This window comes from Rhinopithecus bieti, unplaced genomic scaffold (genome assembly GCF_001698545.2).
Source record: "Rhinopithecus bieti isolate Rb0 unplaced genomic scaffold, ASM169854v2 scaffold_50257, whole genome shotgun sequence".
In the NCBI taxonomy this organism is placed as follows: Eukaryota; Metazoa; Chordata; class Mammalia; order Primates; family Cercopithecidae; genus Rhinopithecus; species Rhinopithecus bieti.
This window is the reverse complement of record NW_016819656.1, coordinates 7,205-34,733: the sequence shown is the minus strand read 5'-3', so window position 1 is coordinate 34,733 and position 27,529 is coordinate 7,205. Positions and strand designations below refer to the sequence as shown.

The 27,529-nt window shown below is 38.6% G+C and overlaps 1 protein-coding gene across 1 annotated transcript; it reads left to right on the top strand.

Moving 5' to 3' along the window:
• Positions 1-329: 329 nt before the first annotated feature.
• On the top strand, positions 330-20,448 carry LOC108519868 (protein FRG1). The gene is made up of 7 exons (XM_017859145.1): positions 330-628; positions 2,769-2,839; positions 11,921-12,046; positions 12,839-12,896; positions 14,804-14,918; positions 17,178-17,282; positions 20,335-20,448. Exons 1-7 carry the CDS (start codon positions 567-569, stop codon positions 20,446-20,448), a joined length of 651 nt encoding a protein of 216 aa, XP_017714634.1. The 5' UTR covers positions 330-566.
• Positions 20,449-27,529: the final 7,081 nt, after the last annotated feature.

The window sequence follows — 27,529 nt, the reverse complement described above, 5'->3', positions numbered from 1 at the left end:
CAAGGTGGCGCTTAATTCTATTTTAGGGTATTTCCTGCTTGTTTCCTGCACACACCGTCGCGCTACGCACAGCCCCGAGTGCCGCGCGCACGAGTGGCACGCGCTTTCAGCCGTCCCGCCGCAGGACAGCGAGGGCAGCCGAAGCCACTTCCCGCCCCAGCGGAGACCGCCGCCAGCCCGCCAGCCCGCCAGCCCGCCAGCCCGCCAGCCCGCCAGCCCGCCAGCCCGCAGCGCCTCGGGCGGGCTTTCCTCCCTTCGGGAGGCGCGAATCCTCAGGGGCTCCTCGAGAGGGCGCCAGGGAGCAGCTGCGCGCGGACACCTTTCGGCCCTCTGCGGCCGCCGTAGAATTCCCCCCCCCCCCCCCCCCCCCCGGCAAAAACCCGGAAGTGGAACTCTCAGCCATTCACCGTTTGGGTGAAGACGGAGGCGGGTTCTGGAGAGACGTACGCTGTCAGGCAGTGTTCAGTTCGCCTCCACTTCTATTCTTCCCCGCCCAGGTGCTGCTGCGGGTGGCAAACTCGTTCTGAGCCGGCTTCAGCCTCTCCGCGCAGAAGTCTCCCGGAGCCATGGCCGAGTACTCCTATGTGAAGTCTACCAAGCTCGTGCTCAAGGGAACCAAGGCAAAGAGGTGGGTCCTGCAACTCGGGCGGGGGCCTCCTCCGTTCTTTTCGGACGCACTCCAGCCTCGCGAGTCCGGTGGAAGCCGTGGCGCGGAGGGCCGGCTTTGTGGCCTCCCAGGCTTCGCCCTGGCCCCTCTCCGGGCTGGACGGAGGCCGGGCCGCGGTTCCCGGCGCCTGTGCAGAGAGGGGCAGCCTCCCGCGCGGACGGCCTTGGAAACAGGGTAGACGGCGGGTGACCCGTGGCCCCTACCCACGAGTCTGGGTCCCCTGAGGCATCTCTCCAGACCTCTGCCTGGTGGGTCTGCATTAGTCTGATCTCGTAGTTCGTGATAATAACTTCCTTTATTAGGGATTATTTTCTCCGTTGTCTCTTTTCTTCCTAGACAAGTTCTTGATTAGTTTTTTCTAACCTAATATGTAGAGTGAAACGAGGATGAATCACACAGTGGTTGAGGTGTATATGGGCTTTGATAGGGATATGGGCTCGAACCTGCACTCTGTCGTTTACTAATTTTGTAATTTGTGGCAAATTGGTTAATATGTCTGAACTTCCATTTACTCATTAAAAGATCAAATATTTTTGAACCTCCGTTTACACATTTATACTTTCGATTGTTTATACTTTTAGAAGGCTGTGAGGATTAAATGAGAGAACATGTATACAGTAAACAAATTGAGCCAAATGTGAGGAGGAGGTCGTAGTAGTAATTTATTAGCTTTTTAGGGAAAAATACCTGTGCACTCATATCCCCGCTTCTTTTTTAACTGGCAAATTTGCCCGAGGTTGACTGTACATACAAATGTTGAGCATTTCTCCCTGGTCTCTGATAAACAGAGGTTTTGACATTTTTAGGCGAAATGGAAAGAAGGTATCAAGGAGTGAGTTGAAGGCACTGCCCTTGAGAACCCTGTCTAGGAGCCTGGCCTCATGAAGATGCCAGAATAAATGGCAGGTTTATCCGGAATGAATGTGAGATTTTTACTCTGTGAATTTCCTGGGAGGAGATAAGAGGTATTTTCTGAAAACTTTATGATGAAAATTCAGACAAAAGTGTCTTAAGATTATCGTAATAATCATAATTAATGCTTATGTAGCACTTCCAGTGCACCAAGAAATTGTAGGCACTTTGCACATTAACTTTTTTCAAATCGCCCTTGTTTTTTTCTTTTTTTATTGAGATGTAATTCATAATTATAAAATTCGCCCTTTTGTACAGTCAGTGGTTTTTAGTATATATTCGAGAGGTTCACCACTGTCTAGTTGCTCAGCATTTTCGTCATCCCAGAAGGAAACCTCCTCCTGCCCATTAAAGCAGTCACATCCCATCCTCCCCTTCTCCTAGTCCTCGGCAACCTCTAATCTGCTGACTATGTGAAATTGCCTATTCTGAATATTTCCTAAGAAAGAAATCATGCAACATGTGGCCTTTTGTATCTGGCTTCTTTCACTTATAACATTCTTGAGGTTCATCATTGTTGTAGCACTTATTCCTTTTTATGGCTGTGTAGTATTCCATTGTGTGGATGTAACACAGTTTGTTCATCCATTCATCAGTTGATGAACATTTGGGTTGTTTCTAGTTTTTGGCTGTTGTGACTAAGTTAGTGTGAATATTCTTATTTAAATATTTTTGGGAGTGTATGTTTTCATTTCCCTTGGGTATACATACTTAGGAGTAAAATTGCTGGGTCGTATGGTAACTAACTTTTTGAGGAACCCTAAACTGTTTTCTGCGGATGCTGCACCATTTTACATTTGCACCAGCAATGTGTGAAGGTACGTATTACCTCTTAATCCTCACAGTAACCTTAAGAGTTAAAGTTATTATCCTAATTTTTTAAGTGGGGAAACTGACTCACAGAGAGATTCAGTACCTTTTCCAAAAATCACGGAGCTAAGAAGTTACAGAATCAGGATTTAAAATCTGGCCGTGTGGCTCTGCAATCTGCTTTGAACTCTTACGTAATATGTATAAAGCCTGAAGCAACCTCTCAGTACTGTATTTAAGAGGGCATAGCAATGTAAGTCATCCTAAATCAGTAATTTATAAATGAAACAGCTTAGAAGACTTCCAGGTTTCAAGCTTATATTTATTTATCATACAAATCAATATACCTAAACTCATCTATATAAATTATGTCCGGTAGTAAGAAGAAAAAGAGCAAAGATAAGAAGAGAAAAAGAGAAGAAGATGAAGAAACCCAGCTTGATATTGTTGGTGAGTCAGTTTTCAGTACTCTATCCTGAAAAAAGTTAACATTTCTTGGGATCTCATTGAAAATATTTTCCTAGTTAGAAATTTATGACATATTCATATTTGTCTTAAAGTGCTTAAATATTACCTACAGTTGTAAATTCCATTTATTCTTTAGCACAGTGGGTGGTACTGAGGCCTTTACTTCATTATCAGAACAAAGCACAGGAGAGAATTATAACTCTCTGACTTAGGCACCATTAGACTGCTTAATAATTGGAGATTCTGATGCATAATTTTAAAGGCCTAATGTAAATGTTTTTCAACCAAATAATATTTTACAAGTTATTTTCTTTGAACATGTATACATTTTAATTGTAGAAATCAGTTGTCTTTTAAAGGAAGTATCTTCACAGGAAAAAAATCATTATTTTGTGAACTCTGAAATTAATGAAAATTGTAAATACAACTTCAGGGTAGCCTGTAAATGATGCTAGAAATAAACTGACCCAAACACACTTAACCAGCCTGTTTTCCATTTAGTTCTTTCCATACTTTTTTTTTTATCTTTTAAATCTTGGCAAGTTGCATTTTGAATCTTCATAAATTATGGTAACTTAAAAAATTTATAAAAATATGAAATGGTATAAAGCCAATGTTCTGGAAGAATCATTGCTTTTGAAATGGCAAATCAACAATTCTAAAATTAGGGTAAATGTCTAGGATAGATATGTAGATGTGGAATTGCTGTGTCAAAGGATAAGTGAATGTTTAACTATGTAAGAAACTGCCCAAAATTTTCTAAAGTGGTTGTGCCATTTTACCCTCCCACCAAGAATGAATTAGTGCTCCAGTTACATCCTTGCCAAGAGTTGATGGTGTTATCAGTCTTTTCTCCCAGTCTGAGTTTTACCTTTTCGGTTTCTTAATGGTGGTTTTTGGGTGAGCAGAAGCTTTTTTTTTTTGTTTTTTTTGAGACGGGGTCTCACTCTGTCACCCAGGCTGGAGTGCATGGAGTGCAGTGGTGCAATCTCGGTTTACTGCAAGCTCCACCTCCCAGGTTCACACCATTCTCCTGCCTCAGCCTCCGGAGTAGCTGGGACTACAGCCACCCGCCACCACACCTGGGTAATTTTTTGTATTTTTGGTAGAGACTAGGTTTCACCATGTTAGCCAGGATGGTCAGAAGCTTTTAATTTTTATAAAGCTCAGTTTATATTTTTTCCTTTTATGGTTACTGCCTTATCTCTTTGATCTAAGAGATCTTTGCTTACCCCAAAGTCAGGAAAATATTCTGCGTTTTCTTTTAGAAGCATGATAGTTTTAGTTTTAACACTAAATCTGTCATTCATCTCAAATTAATTTTTGGCATGGTGTGAGTTCGGTTTCAAGATTTACTTTTTTTTTTTTTAACATCTTGATAGCCAGTTGTTCCAGCACCACTGTTGTTTCCTTTTTCCATTAATCCACTTTGGTATCTTCATAAAAAATCAATTAACTTTCTATGTATTGGTCTATTTCTATTTCTGGACTCTGTTCTGTTGATACGTTTGTCTGTTTTTCTGTTGATATATTTCTCTTTATTGCTATAATTTCATGAAGTCTTGAGATCTGGTGGTGTGAGTCCTCCAACTTTGTACTTATTAACTATTAATTTCTACAGTGAAACCTGTTGGATTTTCTCAGAGAATTGTATTGAGTCCAGATCATTTGGGGTAGAAGCAACATCTTAATATTGGGCCTCAATATTTCATAATTTTCAATGTAGCAGCCTTGCATGCCTGTTTAAAAATTTATTCTTAAGTATTTTATAATTTTACACTACTGTCAATAGAACTTTTGAGTTTGATTTTCCAATTGTTTGCTGTCAGTATGTAGACATACAGTTGATTTTTGTGTAGTGACTTTGTAATCTGAAAAGTCTGTTTCACTTATTACTTCTAGAGGTTTGTTTATATAGAAAACTAAGAAATTTGCAATGTTTCCTGTGACTATCGTTTTACCTCTTTCTTTCTAATCCTTGTGTCTTGTCTTTCTTTTTACTGGTTTATTATACTGTCCAGGACTTCCATAGTGTTGAACAGAAGTCATGAGATTGGGCATAATTGCGTTGTTCCCAAGCTTAGGCAGAAAGCTTTCAGTAGTCTACCATATGGTATGATGTCTGTAGGATCTGCAGAGAAAACCTTTATCAAAATGAGGACATTCTTTTTAAACTTTGATTCTTGGGAGTTTTTATCATAACGGTGTTTAATGCTGTCAAATGCCTCTTTCTGTATCTGTTGAGATGATTATACAGCTTTCTTCTTTCTGCCAATGAATTACATTGGTTTCGTTTTCAACTTTTTTTTTTTTTTGAGACGGAGTCGCACTCTGTGGCCCGGGCTGGAGTGCAGTGGCCGGATCTCAGCTCACTGCAAGCTCCGCCTCCCGGGTTCCCGCCATTCTCCTGCCTCAGCCTCCTCAGTAGCTGGGACTACAGGCGCCCGCCACCACGCCCGGCTAGTTCGTTTTCAACTTTTAAACTAACTTTACATCCCTGGGGTAAACCCCACGTGGTTGTCGTGCCTTGTCCTTCGAGATTTTGCTAGATATGATTTTTTTTTTAAACTTTCTATATTGGTGTTGATGGGAGATATTGACTTCTGTTTCCTTTTCTTGTAATGTCTTTATTTGATTTTGGTGTCAAGGTGATATTGGGTGTCATAAAATGAGATGGGAAGTGCTCTCTCCTTCCCTGTTTTTGGAAATACCTATGTAAGATGGGTATGATTTCTTCTTTACATGTTCGATAGAATTCACCAGTGAAGTGGTCTGAACCTAGAGGGTTTTATTTGGTTTGGTTTTAGTTTTTTGTGGGAAAATTTAAAATTTTAAGAGATATTTTCAGATTTTCTGTTGTGTCAGTTTTGGTAATTTGTGTCTTTTAAGAAAATTTCATTTCATCTAAGTTGTTGGATTTATTGGCAGAAAATTGTTCAGAATAGTCCTTTAATACCCTTTTAATGTCTGTAGAATCTAATCTGTATTGCACTCTCTTCATATTGGTAATTTATGTTTTTGCTATTTTTTCCTGGATCAGTCAGTCTAGCTGCAGGTTTATCAATTTGTTTATCTTTATAAGATCATTTATTTTAGATCATTAATGATCTTTCAGTATAGGGGTATTCAGTCTTCTGGCTTCCCTGGGCCACAATGGAGGAAGAAGAATTGTCTTGGACCACACATAAAACACACTAACAATAAGCTGATGAGCCAAAAAAAAAAAAAAAGGCAAAGAAATCTCATAATGTTTCAAGAAAGTTTATGAATTTGTGTTGGGCTGCTTTCAGAGCTGGCCTGGGCCACATGCAGCCCTCAGGTTGGACAAGCTTGTTTCTGTATTACTTATTTTGTCTTTTTTTCATTTTCTATTTCATTTATTTTCAATCTTTTTTTTTCCTCCGTTTAACTTATTTTCAGTTTACTTTGCTCTTGTTTTATAGCTTCTTAAGAAGGGAGTTAGAGCTCTTCATTCCACTTTAGTTTTAGTTATAGTCAACACATTTTGTTTTCATTTTCATTCCATTCAAAATATTATCTACTTTTCCTTGTGATTTTTCTTTTCATGGACCCATGAGTTATATAAAAGTGTATTGTTTTTAATTTCTACTACATGGAGATATTATAGATATGTTATTGTTGCTGATTTCTAATTCATTTATAGTATGGTTGGAGAACATACTTTCTTAGTAAATTTCCATGTGCACTTGAAAAGAATGTGTATTCTGCAGATGTTGGTTCAGGGGTTTTTTTGTTTTTTTTTTTTTGGAGATGGAGTCTCACTCTGTTGCCCAGCAGTCTGGAGTGCCGTGGCGCAATCTCAGCCCACTGCAACCTCCGCCTCCCAGGTTCAAGTGATTCTCCTACCTCAGCCTCCAGAGTAGCTGGAATTATAGGCACCTGCCACCAGGCCCGGCTAATTCTTTTTATATTTTTAATAGAGACGGGGTTTCACCACATTGGCCAAGCTGGTCTCAAACTCCAGATCTCAGGTGATCCGCGTGCCTCGGCCTCCCAAAGTTGTAGGATTACAGGCGTGAGCCACGGTGCCTGGCCGGTTCAATGTTCTTTAGATGTCAGTTATCCCGTGACTGGCCACATCTTCTGTGTCCTTACTGACTTTTTACTAATCCTACAATGTATTGAAAGTTATGTTAAAATCTCCAACTATAATTCTGGATCTGCCTACTTGAGCAGTTTTTGCTTAAAGTATTTTGAAGCTCTCGTGTACACATTTAGAATTAAGTCTTCCTTATAAATTCAGTCTTTCATTTTCGTAATATTTTAACCTTTATTTCTGTGAAATGTCTTGATGCCTAGTTAAATTATTTGACCACCCTTTGGCTTCTGTCCAGCCTGGGACTTTGTTTGTTTGTACTTATTTATTAGGGTTTTGCATGTAGACTTAGACTATGACTCTTACTCTAGGAAAGGTCCATCCTCATGGGCCTCAACAACATGTGCTTTGTATACTTGGTGAGTTCTCTCCACTCTGCTGTGTCTCAAATTTGTGTGATCTCTGGCGTCTCCAGTCAGCCCTCAGCAGTGCCAGCCGCTCTGCAGAGGCCTTGTGGAGCCTGCCTTCTGCATGCGCTCCCCCCAGCCCTTGGCCACAGACGTGCAGAGAGCTTTTGCATACTCTTTTGAGGCCTCACCTCTGTGTAGTTCCCTCTTCTCCAGTACCTTATTCCATAAACTCCCAACCTGTTAGCACTGCAAGATTCTCAGCTCAGTGACACTGCCTCGTTCTTGGAGGTCTCGACCTCTCCGTGTGGTCAAGAAACTGCCATTGGGCAGAAAACAGAAGTGTGTGTGAGATTTGCCTCCTGTGTTTTCCTGTTCTCAGATACCACAGTCCTGTTGTGCCTGTGTTCCAATCCCCGAAAACAGTTTTCTCAAATATTCTATCCAGTTTCAGTCTTCTCGTTGGTCGTGGTGGGAGGGCAAGTCCATCTTGGCTGGAAGAGGAAGTCTTTCTGTGTCTTTTTCTCTTTGTCCTTCCACCTTCTTTTGCATTGTGGATTTTCTAAACTTACCATGTAAGTAAGCATGTGCCTATTTGTGAAGGGAAAGAAAACCTGTTAATTTTTTAAAGTTGTTCTGTTGGTTCCTCACAAGGATCTGAAGGGATTAGTAAATAGGATGAAAGAAATTCTGTCTTTCACATGGAGAAAACCAAGTGTGACATTAATAAAAACACGCATGTCTGTGTCTGTAAGCAAAGTTTCACTGAGCTCTGCTAGATTAAGAAGCAACTGGACTTATAACATCGTAGTTTGCAAAACACGTATATTTTATTTACCCAGGAACTAAAGCTAAGTAAGCTATGGGTTAATAGAAGGTCTGTGAAGGGTACTTAGACTACAGTGAGATTGGGGAAGAAAATTCCATTTCCAAATCTAAGATACATCATTCCTTTGTGCCGAGCACATAATGAAGGTAGAGATTTAAGGGGACCCTTGGCACAGAGGCCCTGGGTTAGTCAGAAGGTGAGGGGAGCTGTCACACGGCCTTGATGCTGGAGTGAGGGTGCCCTGGTCGTGGCTCATCAGCCATGACACTGGTGCATCGAGCCTTTGTTTGTTTGTTTTTTCTTTTTTTTGGTTTTTTTTTTTTTGAGACAGGCTCTTGCTTTGTTGCTCAGGCTGGAGTGCAGTGACATGATCATGGCTCAGTGCACCCTCAACCTCACGGGCTCACGCAGTCCTCTCACCTCAGACTTCTGAGTAGCTGGGACCACAGGCTTGTACCACCACAATCGCTAATTTCTTAATTTTTTTGTAGAGATGGGGGTCTCCTTTTGCTGCCTAGGCTGATATTGGACTCCTGGGCTTAAGTGGTTCCCTGCCTCCGCCTCTCAAAGTGCTGGGATTACAGGCATGCCAGACATGTAAACATCCTAAACTATGTGAAAATATGCGAAAAGCTTTGTTACGCATTGTGAGACAACACAGCAGGGGTATTTGACCATCTGCCTAAGGTTTAAAAGGAAATAACTTTAAGCCTGTGTCTAAATAGCAAGTCATGTTTTAGAGCGGATTCTCAAATTCAGCTTAGGCATCTGCAGCATAGACACAGCTTGAGCTGTAACCTGACGTAGAGACAGGAGCTTGAGCTGTAACCTGACGTAGAGACAGGCAACTTCCGTGCCCACTGTTCTTAGGGTCCACTGCTCTTTCACAGCCGAAACCCCCAGAGTGGCACTGATGAGTGTTCTGTTCTTTTACTTGAGTCATTAAACGTACAAGCATACTTCTGAGGGTTGAATGTAGGCCACTTGCAGAAAATAGGCAGAATAGCTCACATGTAATTCTTGATGATACTATGTTTCTTATTCTTTGAAATCCCATTGAGAACAAATACTGGCATCTGCTCAAAGTAATTTCTTTTTCAGTTCACAATATTGTAAGTAATGTTACATATCATTTCCCTACTTGAACAGAGTGTGAAAATTTTGAGGAGCTTGTCTGCCAGAAATTTCTTCTTCTTTTGCAAAACATTAATGAGATACTATATTTAAATGATTTTATTTAATATGAAGTGTAGTTGATCAACATGGCATAGAACATACAAAATAAGTAAAATGAATTTAAAATCATTAACTATTACATTTATAAGAAAGACTTGCTAATCATAACACTGTTCATGATGATTCTGAATAAAGCATTATTTCTTTTATTGAAAACAATTGTAGCTATAAGACAACTCAGGCATCTAAATTGCTGTTAGTTTTACTGCTTTCTAATCATCTTTGGCTGAAATTTTAATTTTGATTTTCTTTTTCTCCATTGGTTTTGTGTGTGTGTGGAGGTAAAATATACAGAATATAGGATTTGCCAGTTTTTCTATTTTTAAGTATACACTTCAGTGGCATTTAAATACATGCACCGTTTTACCTTCCCACCAGCATTGCATAGGGTTTCCGTTTCTCCACATCCTGCCCAACATTTGTTTTTCTGGTTTTCTTGGTTTTTGGTTTTGTTTTTTTGTTTTTTTTTTTTGATACTAGCGATTCTCATGGGTGTGAAGTGGTATTGTATTGTGGTTTCGATTTACATTTCCCTGGTGACTAGTGATGCTGATCATCTTTTCAAGTGCTCATTGGCCATTTGTACATCACGTTTGGAGCAATGTCTGTGTACATCCTTTGCCCAGTTTTGAATTGTGATGTTTGTCTTTTTGAAGCTCTCTATATAGTCTGGTTATTAATTCCTTATAACCATATGCAGTTTACAAATGTTTTCTCCATTTTCTGGGTTGCCTTTTACTCTGTTGACAGTGGTTCTTGATGCACAAAAGGTTTTAATTCGGATGAAGTCCAGTTTGTCTGTGTTTTCTTTTGTTCCTGTGCCTTTGATGTTCTGTGCAAGAAATAATTGCCAAATTCGTGGTCATGAAGCTTTTCCCATTTTCTTCTAAAAGGTTTCTAACTTCAACTCTTACATTTAGGTCTTTGGTCTATTTTAAGTTACTTTTTGTATTTGGTCCAACTTCATTTTAGCTAAAATTTTATGTATTTTAAAATTTATTATGAAAAGCATGAAATGTTTAGTTGAATAGAAAATTTTGTGCAGTGGAATTAACTGAATCTTTAAAACCTTTTTATTATGGAAATATCCAAACTAATCCATACATAGAAGAATATGAGTCCCCCATGTGCCCAGGGCCCAGGATTAATTGTCAGTATTTTGCCAATCTCATTTCATTTACACACACACCCACACACACATTTTTTCCTAGAAATTTTAAGTAAAATCACAGATGATATGTCATTTTACCCATAAGTATGTAAATGTGCATTTCTTAACATGGTATGTCTTTCTCTCATCATCTGTTTTGTTCTTTTATACATTATACTATGTCATTATCAGACCATGTAAAATGAACGAGAATTCCTTAATATGTCATATCCAGTTAATGACTGACTTATTTCTGCTCTAGCTAAAGTACAATTTAGGAGGGGGTTTGAGGATATTTTTTAACATTAAGATATAAACTTTTATAACAACTGCTTAACTGATTGTTCCTAGGGTCTAACATTTCTCTTGGCAAATTGGAAATTAGTATATATAGACATAGATTCTGCTCATTTTGCTTTCAATCTAAAATCATAGTTAAGATTACTGGCCAGGCACAGTAATCCCAGCACTTTGGGAGGCCGAGGCAGGTGGATCACAAGGTCAGAAGTTCAAGACCAGCCTGGCCGAGATGGGGAAACCCCGTCTCTACTAAAAATACAAAAAAATTATCCAGGCGTGGTGGCGGGTACCTATAGCCCCAGCTACTCGGGAATCTGAAGCAGAGAATTGTTTGAACCTGGGAGGCGGAGGTCGCAGTGAGCCGAGATTGTGCCACTGCACTCCAGCCTGGGCGACAGAGCAAGACTCCGTCTCAAAAAAAAAAAAAAAAAAAAAGATTACTATGCTAGAAAGTCTTCCTGTAGGGGCATTTCTAAGAAATGTTATGATGGGCATTGCCTCTGGAAAGCAGGCATGAATAGATGGCTGGGGTCTATCATGAGAGAGACCGTTCTCTGTGTGTCACTTTGTACCTTCACATGTTGCCTTTTGTTTTGTTTTGGTCTTTTTTTGAGACAGGACCTTGCTGTGTCACTCAAGCTAGAGTGCAGTGGCGAGATCATAGCTCACTGTAACCTTGAACTCCTGTGCTCAAGGGATCCTCTTTCCCCAGCTCCCCGAGTAGCTGGGATTATAGGCATGCACCCCCATGCCTGGCTGTATGTTGCTATTTTGTATTTTAAAAACCTATTCCTGACTGTACTGGTAGTCGCATGAATCTGTGCACATACATGTACATGTAAAACTGGTGAAATCTGAATAAGGTTCATGGATTATACCAATGTCAATTTCCTGATTCTGACAGTGTATGATACTTATGCAAGGTGTCATCATTGAGACAAAGTGAGTAAGGGATATGTGAGATCTTTGTATTATTTCTTACAACTGCAAAATAAAAAGTTTTTAGAACTAAGTTATAATAACACAAAAAGAACTCTGTGTCAAAACTAAGATACAAAGTTTAAATATTGATTTTATTTTTTAGGAATCTCGTGGACAGTAACAAACTTTGGTGAAATTTCAGGAACCATAGCCATTGAAATGGATAAGGGAACCTATATACATGCACTCGACAATGGCCTTTTTACCCTGGGAGCTCCATACAAAGAAGGTTTGTGTCTGGAAGGGAAGAGGCTGCCACAAGTGTAGGTTTTAAGACATTCATTCGCTTAGGCCAAACTCTAACTAGTTTCAGACATTTTCCAAAGGAAATCTTTCCAAAATTTTCCAAATTTTCCATTGCATTTGACTCTTCTGCTTTTTTCTTCCTTAATGTTTACCAGCCATTAGCAAGTCCCTCTTTCTAATACAAGCATTTGAAAATGTTCTGTGTAGTTCCAGAAAAGTATCTTTGGAAATCAAAACAACATGAGTAATTAAAATAGTAAGTGTAAAGAAAAAAGAAAACCTACTTGAGTCAAAATGTTTGAATTTCTTTTTTATTCAGACCTATTGCCAAAACTAACCTGGGTGTGGGTAACAATTTGAAGTTTCCTCATTTTCTTTAGCCCGTTAGAGGAAGCACTAGTGAGATACGAAGTAATTAGAAGAGAAAAAGCAGTATCATTTGGTCAACAAGGCCATCCCTTGAATAAATGAAAGCATTTAGTTTTTTAAATAAGTGCTTATTTATGACTGTATTTTAAAACATAATGAGAAGATATCTCAGAAGTTATTAAATAAGCATTATGTTAGCCTATCTTACTCAATATGTAAAATTAGCGCTGTAGTTAAAAGAAGGTAAAATAGATCTTGATTCCAAAGATGCAGTATTACAGTGACATCAGTATATCTGAATATTCTTACATTTAATTGCAGAAGAAAATAGCCACATTTTTTAAAGCAAAATGATATCTTTATAGCAAATGTCAAATTTATTTTCAAATGTTTTTTTCTCCAATAGTTGATGAGGGCCCTAGTCCCCCAGAGCAGTTGACGGCTGTCAAACTATCTGATTCCAGGTGAGCTTATGTTGTAATATAATTAGTAACCAGTTATTTAAAAAATTTAATTGTATTCATTAAAAATGTTAGTGTCTGTCTTAAGCCCACAGAGTAATTTTGATATAAAAAACAAAATAGCTTTTTTGAAAGGTAGATTTTGTGATCTACTTTTAGTGGATTTCGTATCAATATATAATGCTAGGCTGGAAAAAAAATATGTAAGTTAAGAAATGAAGATTAATAATTTCACACACCAAATAAGATAGATTAAAAAAGAAATCAAACAGTACAAAACCTGGTTCACTGTTGCTATGATATTTAAACTCACTGTAGGGAAATCCAAAGACAAACAGGAAGACTGAAAAAAGGGATATTGTTGAAACCAGCAGAGAATGTTACAGAGTCATAATGACCAGAATATTTTACTCACTATTTTACAGTCATTTTATAAAGTAACCTTTGTTATTCTCACCTTGTGCAAAAGTATAGAATGATTCTTTGGGTAGAAGATACTGAGAGTGAATTCGCATATTTTAGTAATTGGTTACATCAATATGATAATGATTTCTTTGATATGATCATTAACGTATAAAGGAATAAAAGTCAATTCTGGCATCCCAGGAGATTCTCGGTAAGGTAAAAGATTAAAATCAGAATTTTAAAAAACACATTAAGATGATTATTTTATACTTTCTTTGAAAGTCTGGTAAGTATGGGAAAGACAAAGAATAAAAGCAGAGAAAGAAAAAATTCAATAGTTTTAAACTGCTTTACAATTATAAACAAAAAAGGATTGTAAAGAAAATTAACTGACAAATGAGGAGAATATTTGCAACAATCTTAATAGTGGCCTCTTACTCTTCATATGTATCTTGTACAGAATTCCTAGCCCTGATGACCCCAGTAGAAAAACTGCAAACAATCAGATCTCAACGGAAAATGGACAAGGGACATAACCAGATAATCTAAAACTAAAAGGAAAGGAAAAGAAAACAATTGTTATTCTAGTTAAATACTAAAATGCAAATTAATAGGATACTGGTTTTCCATATCAGGTTTTCAAGTATTTTTTTAAAGTCATAATGATTAAAAAAAAATCCGTGATACAAAACATATTCTTCTAATTTGAGGTAAGACTGTAAATTGAAACAGCATTTTCTGGAAAACAGTTTGATGACATAAGAACTTTATAGTTTATACTCTTCGATCCAGTTATTTGTAGAAATTTTTTCTAAGGATAAATCAGTTTTATGTACAGAATAGATGTAAATATAACTGTTTATAATAAGAGAAAAGTAAGTTTTAAATAATTTATTATTGAACTTTATAACTAAAGAAGTATAATTGGAAGAATGATGAATGATGAATTTGGAAAATATTTGTTATGTAATATATAAGTACAATGTTTATATTAAAAAACAAAATACAAAACTGTAAATTTAAAACTGCCCTGTCCAATATGGCAGCAACTAGTCACATGTAGCTTTTTTTTTTTTTTTAAGGCACAGAGTCTCACTCTGTCACCCAGATTAGAGTGCAGTGGTGTGATCATAGCTCACTATAACCTCAAATTTCTGGACTCAAGCAACCCTCCTGTGTCAGCCTCCCCAGTAGCTGGTATCACATGCGCACGCCAGCGTGCCCAGCTAATTTTTTAAATTTTTTGTAGAGATGGAGTCTCACTGTGTTGTCCAGGCTGATCTTGAACTTCTTGCCTCAAGCAATTCTCCCATTGTCTTCCCAAAGCACAGAGATTACAGGAGTGAGTCACCACTCAGCCACATGCAGCTTTTGAACACTTGGAATGTGTCCAGCCTGAAAGTTTAGATATGTACACACCCACAAACATACACATGTCCTGTTTTAATGTTCTATAATTAATTTCCTCTCAGTTTTTAACTTTTATCTATCTTATTAATGTGCAGAATTGCCCTGAAATCTGGCTATGGAAAGTATCTTGGTATCAATTCAGATGGGCTTGTTGTTGGGCGTTCAGATGCAATTGGACCAAGAGAACAATGGGAACCAGTCTTTCAAAATGTAAGTGCTGTTATTGTTTATAAAAACTTCCTGTCAGTGTAACAGAAAGTCTGTAACAATCATAATATATTTAAATAGAAAAAGTAGGATGCAATAGTATGATACATTAAATTGGAATCAATCAATAAGAACATAGAGCCTTAAAGAGATCTCAAAATATAGTGCAACAAAAATAGCATTAGTACTTTTGCCCACAATTATTTCTCTATACCCTAGTGCCTAGATATGGATCTTATTTCCGTTAAAGAACCAGTCAATTTTAGGTCTCAGAGTAGGAGAACAGAATAGTTCCTAAGTATCTTCTTCGTAGGAGAAATCATGGATGCTTTCAGAAACATTAGAGACTGTAAGCGAACAGTGGAGCAAACTAAGACCAAGTTGTGACAATTTGTGCATAAAATAAATAATAGTTCATTGAAGTAAATTATCTCTAAGGGACTTTCAGTTCATAAGCTTCAAATAGTGTATGAAAAGATAGTTTTAATATAAAAGAAGAAAGATAATATTCTTAATTTTGGTAAGTAGACAGTTGTAGTATATGGATGTTTTGTTAAATCTTTGTTGGTACAGAATACATAATTTCCTTTCTCTGTTTGTGTGAGAAGTAAACATTGAACAAAAGTATGTGAGTGCTAAACAGTCTTTAAAAGTAGGTAACTATATCAAAATGGTAAGGACCAGTGGGCACAAGCAAGTAGAAGATAAGCTCAGCCTTTGAGTAGCGCTTTGGTGGTATACAATCAGGAACTGAAAATGGGAACTCAGCAGTGTTTTCTAAGATGACAAATTAAACAGACATCCCCCCAGAAAGAGGTAATCACTTAGACTAATTTCCTCATCCCCTGGGATAAAATCTTAAGTCAGTGACTTGAAAACTGTTTTGACCCAACCCATTGAGAAATGCATTTTTACGTTGCAGCCCAGCACACACACATGTATAACTGAAGCAAGAGTTGCACTTAACAATACTTACTTGTTCATGTGTTATGCGGCTTGATATTTCTTACTCTCTTTTACCCGTTCCTCTGTGTGTCTGTGTGTATTCCCTTTTCTTTTTCCCCCAGTACCATTCAGGAACCACTACATTGATTTCATGACCCACTAATGTGTTGCAACCCCTTTGAGATGATCCTACTACTTACGATGAGATACGTCTAATAAAAGTTACGCCAGTAGAAAAGGGCAATATATCGTAAGGCCAGGATGATGAGCTAGATAGTTCTAATAATACAGCACTTGAGGAAAGTTCATTTCATTTTATTTTTAGGAAGGACACTAAGTTTCAAAAATTTAAATGAAAGAGGGTCTTAAAATTCTATTGCAAAAAGACTCAGCTGAATAATCTGCGGCACAGGTTTAAATCGCCTTGGACCACAGCAGCATGTTCCAGGGCTCAGCAGGCGCCATCCAGATGAGAGACCACCAACCCTTGTGACCTTGACCAAGAAATTAAATCCATGTTATCAGCACTTTTTAACTGGATGTGATATAAGTTATATCACATATTTTAGACATTTTATATATACATATTTATGTTAAATATATACATATTTTATAATCATTGTATTTGTAAATATTTTGTCTAAATGTTATGGTATTCCAAGTTTTCCAAAAGAATCAACCAAATACAAGTTATAAATAAACATTATATTTGTTAAGGGAATCAAGCTAACCAAATTTATAACCCAGATTTAGATACACAAGAAGATCAGTTTTTAAAGTTTTGTTTAATAGAAAGCAGTGTAATACATCAAACATTAGACAACTAAAAAACCATATGAATATTTATTTTCACACACGAAAGTCCCTCAGACATTGATTCTTAAATTCAAAACACCAAAGGCATTGTATATGCCTTTTCGTGTTTTCTAATTGTGAGGAAAATAAATTTGACTAAAAATGCTAATATTTGAATAAAGTGTGCATTCATAATTATGTTCTTGTCTTTAATTTTTCAAACTGAACTAAATCAGTTATATCACCGTAGATGTTTTAGGAAGGAAGCAATCCTACTTCATCTAATCAGAATTTAGTCCTACTAGGAAAATACACTAGGAATGTTTATTGTGGTAATATTTGAATAGTAAAATAGGTGATTTTGGTTTCCTTTTCTGCATGTTCTTGTATTATATTTTTCAGGTTTTCTCTGAGTTCTTTTCTGTGATTTTAAATCAGGGAGGAAAATTAATTCAGTCTAAACACAACGTTTCTTCTACAAGAAGTATCCTCATGACTCTTTTGTTACTTTGTTTCACTTAGGGGAAAATGGCTTTATTGGCTTCAAATAGCTGCTTTATTAGATGCAATGAAGCTGGGGACATAGAAGCAAAAAGTAAGACAGCAGGAGAAGAAGAAATGATCAAGGTAATTATGACATTTTATACAGATGACTGCATTCACACATGTAATGTGACTATCTCTTTAAAATGTTAAATCGTCATTTACCATCACTTTAAAGATTTAGTTAATAGTTTTTTATAATGTGGTGTTTCAAATGGACTCGTTTTTTATTATAAATCCCATAATTGGTGGCTTGTTTATACACTGTGATAGAGAAATCAGTGCATCTAGGAGCTACCTTGCCGTTATCTCCATGGATTAGCATCTTTTTTTGAGTAGTTCTACATGATCTTTTTAGGCTTTCGTTTTCTTGTTTTCTTGCTTGTATTTTAAAATCTAATTTTTAAAATAGATACTATGTACATGTGGTTCAACATTTTTAAATAAAAGCGTATAAAGACATCTGCCTGCCATACGTCTTACTCACCTGTGTCCCAGCTCCTGTTCCTATCTCTTTCCCTTTGTTTTGTTTTTTTATAGCCTCCAAAATTTCTTTATGAACACATGAATATGTTTATAATTTTCAACTGTTTTACACTAAAGATTGCCTCCTCTATAGTCTTCTAGACTTTGATTTTTTTTTCCTTAAAATTGTATCTTGGAGAGTTTTCTACTATTCGTTTGAACGTAGAAAGTTTTCTCTTTTTCTTGCTTTTCCTTTCTTTCTCTCTCTTTTTTAACAGCCACATAATATTCATTTTGGGGATGTACCTTAATTTGTTTAGTCTCTTATAGATAGAAATTTAGGCTGTTTCCAGTCTTTTGCTCATATACACAGTGCTGCAGTACAAAACATTGAATATGCATCCATTTGTAGATGTGCGGGTGGACCTGAAGATAAATTTCCAGAAGCAGAATTACCAGATCAGGGGTATATGCATTTGTATTTACATAATGCTTGAGCTTCTGTGATGAAAATCACTCTATGAAACATAAAAAATCATAGCAGAACTTCTGGGGCTTTAGCCCTCACATTTTAATAATATTTTTATTAATAATACCAGTCTTCTCTACATTAGGAAAAACATGAATCACATAAAACATGATTTTTATTTTATTTTTACAATTTGTGTGTGTCACTAAGCTGGAAATAAAAGTGCCTTATTCCAGGCTAAATTCCCTCATCCGTAGTCAGATGCGTTATCCATTGCACCAGGCACTGGCCTGTTTCCTCCCTAATCCTACTCTTTGTTTTATATCATTGTAAAAGTTACACAGACATCTTCATATCAAGGTGAAATTCTAAATAATACTGTTAATATAACCTAGATAAATCAGGTAGTTAGCTGGAATTTGATGAAAACATTTAAGGCTTAATTTTNTTTTGACACATGGTTTTCTGTTCCTTGGCATACCTTCCCGGTAGTGAGCATCCTGAACCTTGCTTTGTTTGTCTCTGTCGGGAATCACAGGTTGCCTCTAGTCTGTCCCAGATTTGCTCTGTGAGGCTTTGTAGGGGCCGGAGTGGAAGGCTCTAAGAGATGGAGGAAATGCCTTTTCTAAAATGCCCTTCGTTCTTAAAATTAGGCATAAAAATTTATGTTACATTTTTCTCTACTACCAGTGTAATTTAAAAGCATCTGTCAAATGTCTGTACGTGCTTCATGTTAGATTTCTGGTCATATGTTTGATTTCTTTTTATAATAGTCTTGATTTCAAATAATTTCAAATCTAAAGCTCAATCAATTTCAATCTAAAATGTAGGTATTATTGTTAGAGAAGTGAAATGTTAGTTATATTTTTTCGTTGCATGTACCCGGCACATGCGTTGTAGTCTCGAATCTCCATAATGCTCCTCTGAGGTGGATGTGAGCTCAGCCTTACAGACAGGAAGACAGCCTCTGACCCTCCTTACATCCTCGTGGTTTTTGTCAGTCAGTTCATGGAAATCACATAGTGATTTCAGGGTGTGGTAAAGACAGGATGTGTACCCAGGCCCAGCTGACTCCTAAGCCACTCAATATTTCATAGCGCATTGCTTCTCAGGAAGCAGGTCACTGGAGAAATGCAGATGGGTTTGTGGCTTACCTTTAATTTTATTTATTTATATTTTATTGTATCATGTTTATTTTTCATCTGGATATCATCACAAAAGTGTTATTGAAGGCAACAATTGCAAATACATGTGCAGTGCTTTGCACTTATACAAAGAGACAAAGATACTTATACAAAGATTGTGTGTTTCACTATTTAAAGCAGTTTTCAGATGAAATGCAAAGTTTTCTGGGTCTCTGGTTAGTCAAGTACCTGGAAGCTCTGAACAGTGATTATTCAGGACTCTTTTCCTTTACCATTTAATTGCAGGCTCTCCTAATCTCTGTCAGCTATTCACCTTTATGACCTTGCCTTATCTACCAGAACACAGATCCCTCTTACTAGAGGTAGCATTGTGTTACAGGCCCTAGCAGGGAATGTTTTCAGGTCTTCTAGGACCTCTCTAATCAAAACTGTCACAAAGATGTCATTGGCACAAACACGTTGTTTGTCACTGCCAATTGCCTGTTCTGTGGGCGATCCTAATTGTTGAATGCAGATCAATTAACTTATGACATGTGATAGTAAATATCCAAACTTTGGAGGATATAAGAAGTTAGTAAAAGAGGTGGGTTCCAATTAATTAAAAACAAGTTGTGTAATGTTAAAAGTTTTAATACATTTGGTAATAGTCTGTGCGACATAAAATAGTGATCTTAAGCTTTCAGTCTGATAAAATGAACACTTGTCTACTAGGGATAATTTGATCCTAGTGTATTCACTTGGAGGACAAAATTAAATTAGTTAATGATTGCTTTATTGCCTAGCAGGATCTGATGTGTAAAATATTTTTGAAATAATTTTGTCTGTAGTGTTTCTGACCCAAGGGCTGCGGAGGAAGCTTGTGGTAGCAGTTACTCATATAGATTATATATGTGAAGTAAAAACACATAGCCAAAACCCGTCTTTTTCTGAATATAGTTGATCAGTTAATTTTTTCTTCTGCATAAGAAATCAGCTCGAATGTTCTTATGTGATACGTAAAGTGGGGAAGGTGGAAGATAAACATATAACCCATTGGATTCTCTTTTCCAATATCTAGATTAGATCCTGTGCTGAAAGAGAAACCAAGAAAAAAGATGACATTCCAGAAGAGGACAAAGGAAATGTAAAACAATGTGAAATCAATTATGTGTATGTATTCTTTTCCTTTTAGACCTACAGATTTGACAGTGAAGTGCTTCTCAAAGTGCTTTCAAAATAAATTACCTAATTAGTTGGGGATGGTGGTGCATGCCTGTAGGCCAAGCTACTCGGGAGGCTGAGACAGGAGGATTGTTTGAGCCCAGGAGTCCAAGGCTGCAGTGAGCTCTGATAACCACTGCATTCCAGCCTGGGTGACGGGACAAGACCCTGACAAAATTAAATTAAAACTGATGGACAAGAAGAGGCAACACAATGTAGCCCCTGGGACAGAGCCCTGAGCTCAATGCTGTTCTCAAGGCTTCAGTTTTCCAAATCATCATACCAGCTCTCAAAGCTAACGTCCTGCGGGTTAGTCCGTCTCCCTGTTCATTCACAGAATGGGTGTGATGCCAGTCAAAGGCTGTGCTATGGCCAGGACACGGGGGACTCCAGCCGGCATGCCCTGATAGAAGTGGGGCCTTGTGGTTCTTCCCAGTCAATGAGTGGCCCTCCTTTTGAGGGGTCATGGAGGTCATCTTTGTGGCTGAAAAGCTCCAGCTTATTAAAAAAATACAATTAGACTTTTTTTCTTTCCCCTTCCCCAAAATGGAGTCTCGCTCTGTCGCCCAGACTGGAGTGCAGTGGCGTGATCTCGGCTCATTGCAGCCTTCGCCTCCCAGATGGATGTGATTCTCCTGCCTCAGCCTACTGAGTCACTGGTACTACAGGCACATGCCACTATGCTCAGCTAATTTTAATATTTTTAGTAGAGATAGGATTTCACCATGTTGAACAGGCTGTTATCAAACTCCTGACCTCAAGTGATCTGCCTGCCTTGGCCTCCCGAAGTGCTGGGATTGCAGGCATGAGCCACTGCCCCGGCCTATAATTAGAGTTTTTTATAAGTGAAAAAGGAATTAACAGTGTTTATAAATTTAATAGTAAATATGTATAATCAGAGTTTGAGGTATTTTTCAATGAAGACATTTTCTTTGCAGAAAGAAATTTCAGAGCTTCCAAGACCACAAACTTAAAATAAGTAAAGTAAATTTATCATTATCTTTTTATAACTGTTGGAACCAGAGTTAGAAAGAAGCAGTTTGACTAATATAAAAATTATGTGGATTCTGTTAGAGTAGTTCAGGTTCCTTAAAATAAGAATAGATCAGCTAAAAATCTAAAAGCTACACAAGTGAAATTGAAGCAGTTTTACTCTAAGATTTGGAAGAGTGCAGGATGTTTATCATAGCAAACTATTAATATTTATTACTCTTCCTATGTGGATAAGTAATGTCCTAGATTTACAACATAGGAAAACAGGCAGAGATGTTTAGCTCTGGGTGTCCAAGTATAAATCAATTAAGTGCCAGATTTTGATAATCACCAGCCGCTCATTCAAGTCCTATGTTGCAAAGTTACTCTTACCCTTTTTTTACATTTCTTGATAAGGCAATGTTTAATTACATATTTCCTGTTAACTAGCTGGTAGACTTCATACCTAAAGTCGGTACATAATGTTAAGAATTTTTTCCAGCCAAGCAAATGAATATGTATCTAGTTGGAAGAAACCAAGAAGAGGATATAAAATATAATCAGGATGTAGACTCTAAAACGGAATAAGCTCTATGTCCTGTAACTTTTATCACTTCTTTTTTTTTTTTTTTTTTGAGGCGGAGTCTCGCTCTATCGCCCGGACTGGAGTGCAGTGGCCAGATCTCAGCTCACTGCAAGCGCCGCCTCCCGGGTTTACGCCATTCTCCTGCCTCAGCCTCCCGAGTAGCTGGGACTACAGGCGCCCGCCACCTCGCCCGGCTAGTTTTGTATTTTAGTAGAGACAGGGTTTCACCGTGTTAGCCAGGATGGTCTCAATCTCCTGACCTCGTGATCCGCCCGTCTCGGCCTCCCAAAGTGCTGGGATTACAGGCTTGAGCCACCGCGCCTGGCCGTCACTTCTAATAATACAGCATTCTTACCCTATTGAATGGAAATTTAGAGCACCCTTAAATTCCAGAATAATTAAAAATTGCTATTGTGGATTGAAAAAGCCCTTAGGCAATGTTTATTGACGGTTAGGAAATAACTATTATAAGATTAGAATCCATTTTTTGTAGAAACCAAATTTAAAAGTATACATATTTTAATATAAGTGTTGTGGTAATATAATAACCAAAATTGACCACACAGTTTTAAAGCTTTTTATATTTAGTAGCAGTTGAATATATATGGCATGTTTTACACAGATTAATTTTATTACTTTTCTTTGCTTAAACAGGAGAGCCAAATTGAAAGCTGACAGATACTGCAAATGACTGGGATTTTTGTTTCTGCTTTATCTTTTTGTGTTTTTTTCTGAATAAAATATTCAGAGGAAATGCTTTGACAGAGTTCTTGAGTTGTTGTGAAATTATTGTTTAGTAACTAGTTTAACCAGGATTAAACAAGCTTAATCAAGATTCTTCATGGATGTACTTTTTAGCTAACTACAATTTTTCACATGGAAATGAAACCTACAGTACACAATGTACCATAGAATTTTTTTCTGGATTTCCTGTCCTGAAGCATGCAGTGTACTAGAAACCAACTCTTCCTGCATTGCTTGTGGAATCTGTCTTACTGGATCATAATCTTACTTTACTTTATATGATAGATGCTTGATCAGTGCCTTTAATAGGAAGTTAGAAATTCCCAATCCAATCAACAAGGCTTTGATTCTGCCTCCGAAGTACTACCCAGATTACAGACAGCCCAAGTATCAGAACTAGGGGGCTGGGCGGAGAGGACAGATCATCTGTTAGGGAGTGGGACCGAAAGTGGAAACATTACAAAAAAGCAAGTAGGCTCAGAACAGAGGGGAGAGTAGTGCTGGGGAAACTCCCTACTGAGGACGGGTCAGCCACAGTGGGTATGTATGGGGTGCTTTTGTCCTTGTGGGCTGGAATGAAAGCTGAAGAAGTTCAGACGCTAAGTGTTGCTTAGGTCTGCTTTGTTGAAGCCTGTCTCTTTCAGAGTTCCTAAACACAATATTCCTGTGGCATCTAATCCCAGTGAGTGCTCCACATCCAGGCTGTGGATCAGATGTCACGGGAAATTCTGCCTCAGGACTGAGGTTGATTCAAGCATCTGGATGTTGTCAGAAGTCCACGTTGTGTGCTGGCCTAACCTGAAAGACCCTATCTGGTTCTAGCCTTTCAGTTCCATCAGTCACCAAATCTGGAGTTACATGGCATCTGTACAAGCTCGGTAGCTGAGGCACGGGATCAGGCCTAGAAAGGAGCTTTTGGAGCGTTTGTTGTAGGTCTAGCTCCAGCTTGGCCCTTCAGTTCCGATAGCTGCACTTTGTCTCATCTTGGGTTCTGATCCTTGGATTGGGAACAAAGTAACTACTATGATCCCGCAAAGTGGTGGTTCCTGCTCCCAACTGGTGACTATTTTGCCTCCCAGGGGACATTTTTGGTTTTCACATCTGGGATACGGTGTTAGAGGGTAGAGGCTAGGGATGCTGCGAAGCATGTGGCAAAATCCTGTTCCACCCAGAACCTAATAGTGCCAAAGTTGTGCAGCCTTCCCACCCAAGGGCTTGGTCTATTTCTTGCTTTTGCCAGCTCCCTAACCCTGAAACAACAGTTCAAATTTATCTGCATAAGCGTCTCCAAGGGACCTGCACGTTTCCAATGTCGACTGCTGAGACCCATCCGTGGAGACGCAGGCTTAGCAGGTCTTCAGTGTCGACTGCTGAGACCCATCCGTGGAGACGCAGGCTTAGCAGATCTAGGACTGGGCTCCACATTTGCATGTGAACAAGTACTCTGGGTCATTGGGAAGCAAGCGATACAAAGCACACATTGAGGATCACCGCCTTCACGAGACTGAATCTTGCCTCCCACTTGGTATCTGAGACCATCTGCCTGCTGACTGGTTTTCCTGGCACAAACATTCTGCATGTAGGTACGGTGTGTTCTTGGACTCCATGTCACCTCATTCACCCTCATGTTCCCTGGGTTCCTGACCCCAGTCCAGCGAGCAGAACTAATTACAGATCTTGACAACAGAAGATACAGATTTAAAATAATACATTGCCTATTCCTGCCGACTTTATCCACTAGTGAAGGAGGACAAGGGGACAAATGGAGAGGGTAGGTGGGGTCTCCATCCCTGTTTCTCCCATTCCGCTTTATACAAACCCCAGCTAGACCACTGGGAGAGCAACAGAGGTTAAGAATCACTGCATCTGGCCGGGCGCGGTGGCTCAAGCCTGTAATCCCAGCACTTTGGGAGGCTGAGATGGGCGGATCACGAGGTCAGGAGATGGAGACCATCCTGGCTAACACGGTGAAACCCCGTCTCTACTAAAAAATACAAAAAAAAACTAGCCGGGCGAGGTGACGGGCGCCTGTAGTCCCAGCTACTCGGGAGGCTGAGGCAGGAGAATGGCGTAAACCAGGGAGGTGGAGCTTGCAGTGAGCTGAGATCCGGCCACTGCACTCCAGCCCGGGCGACAGAGCGAGACTCCGTCTCAAAAAAAAAAAAAAAGAATCACTGCATCTAAATATTGTCATCTGGTCCACTCTTCTTCCATCTTGAACACAAGGATATCATGAGTTTTGTTTAAAGCACTGCTGAAACCAAGATACTCTGGCTTAGCCCCTGACAGATCAGCCTAGTAATCATATCAAAACCAAGATTACCTAAAAGCACTAACCAAAGGAAAAGCTCCCACACCCCAACCTGTGACTGCTCACATTTTTCAGATTGAATAATTTCAATTGTATTTTAGGTTCATTGACTCTTTACCACCTCCAAGCTGCTCCTGAAGACAACTGATTATTATTTTTTAACTTGGAAAACTTTCACTTCTAGAATTTCCACTTAGGCCTTTGTTGTAGTTTTTCTTCTCTGCTATGATTTCCTATCCATTTATTATAAGGGTTTTTGGGGTTTTGATTTTAGTAAGAATTATAATAACTACTTTAAAAATCCACAATAATTCCAACATCTGGGTCATCTTGAGGTCAGTCCACATTGGTTGCCTTTTTCTTTGAATATGTTTAATATAAATTAGTATAAATGAATACAACTAGTGATTAAAATAAATTAATGTGTTTGGCTCCACGTTTCTGTCTTCTGCCTTCTGTCACTGATGTTTTATTCCTATCCTTGTTGTTTTCTATACTTTATTTTATTATGTCTTTTTCTGTCTTGAGACTTGAAAACTATATGACACATTGTAATGTTTTAATTTTTCTAATTTTTTGCTTTTAATTTTAACTAATTTTATTTTTTGGAGAAGTGCAGGTTCACAGCTAAACAGCAGAGAGTACAGACTTCCCATATGTCCCTTTCCCCACACACAGCCTCCCCAGGACAGCTTCCTGCCTCACAGGAGCGCACCTGTGACAACCAGGACCTACCTTGACCCTTCATTGTCGCTCAAAGCTTGCAGTGCACATTCACATTTCCTCTTCATGTTGTACGTTCTGAGTCTTGACAAAAGTATAATGGTGATGGGATATTACTGCTAACAGGAGATGATCTGTCAAGCCACAAAACAATACAAGGAGGAAACTTAAATGCATGTTGCTAAGAGAAGGAGCCAATCCGAAAAGTCTACATACTGTTCGATTCCAATTGTATGACGTTCCGGAAACGGTGAAACTGGGAACAGTAGAAACATCAGTGGTTGCCATGAACCAAGGGGAAGGAAGAGATGGATACACAGAGCACAGAGAATCTTCACGGCAGTAAAACCATTCTGTATGATACTATAATGGTAGACATACACATTTGTAAAAATCTACCTTAACTTTTAATCTTTTAAATCACGGTGTTTTTTTGTTGTTGTTTTGTTTTTTGTTTTTCTGATGGAGTCTTGGTCTGTTGCCAGGCTGGAGTGCAGTGGCACGATCTCAGCTCACTGTGACATTTGCCTCCTGGGTTCAAGCGATTCTCCTGCCTCAGCTTCCCGAGTAGCTGGATCTACAGGTGCCCGCCACTGTGCCCGGCTAATTTTTGTATTTTTAGTAGAGACTGGGTTCACCATCTTGACCAGGCTGGTCTCGAACTCCTGACCTCATGATCCATCTGCCTTAGCCTCCCAAAGTGCTGGGATTACAGGCGTGAGCCACCGCACCCAGCCGTTTTTGTTTTAAAAACTGCAGACAAGCTGGGTGCAGTGGCTGAAGCCTGTAACGGCTGCACTTTGGGAGGTTGAAGTGACTGGATTGCTTGAGCCCAGGAGTTCAAGACCAGCGGGGCAACACAGTGAGACCCCATCTCTAAAAAAAAAAATTATTAAAAAAAACTGCCAGGCATAGTGCTGCATGCGTGTAGTCCCAGCTACTCCAGAGGCTGCGGTAGAAAAATCACTTGACCCAGCAGTTTGAGGCTGCAGTGAGTTATGATCACGCCACTGCACTCTGGCCTGGGCGACAGAGCAAAACCCCATCTCAAAGAACAACCAAAAACCTACAAGCACCCCTCAGAGATAGTGTGGGTTTGGTTCTAGACCACTGCAATAAGGCAAATCTTACAATCAAGTTAGTTGCACAAACATTTTGTTTCTCAGTGCTTATAAAAGTTATGCTTAAACTATATTGTCATCTAATGACTAATAATTAATTATTAATTGGTAATTACTAGCATTATGTCTAAAAAGTATGCACATAACTTAAAATACCTAATTGCTAAAAAATGCTAATGAATATCTGAGCCTTATACCAAGTCATAATGTTTTTGCTGGTGGGGATCTTGCCTCTGTATTGACGGCTGCTGACTGACCAGCGTGGGAGTTGCTGAAGGTTGGGTGCCCATGTCAATTTCTTAAAATAAAACAATGAAGTTTGTTCCTTTTACAAAAGATTTCCCTGTAGCATATGATGCTGTTTGACAGCATTTCATCCACAGTAGAACTGGAGTCAACCCTGTCAAACCCTGCGGCTGCTTTCTCAACCAGGTTTATGGAATATCCTAAATCCTTTGCTGTCATTTCAGCAATGTTCATAGCATCTCCACCTGGAGTAGATTCCATCTCCAGAAAATATTTTATTTCCTCATCCATAAGAAGCAACTCCCCATTTGTTCAAGTTTTATCATGAGTTTACGGCAATTTCCTCTCA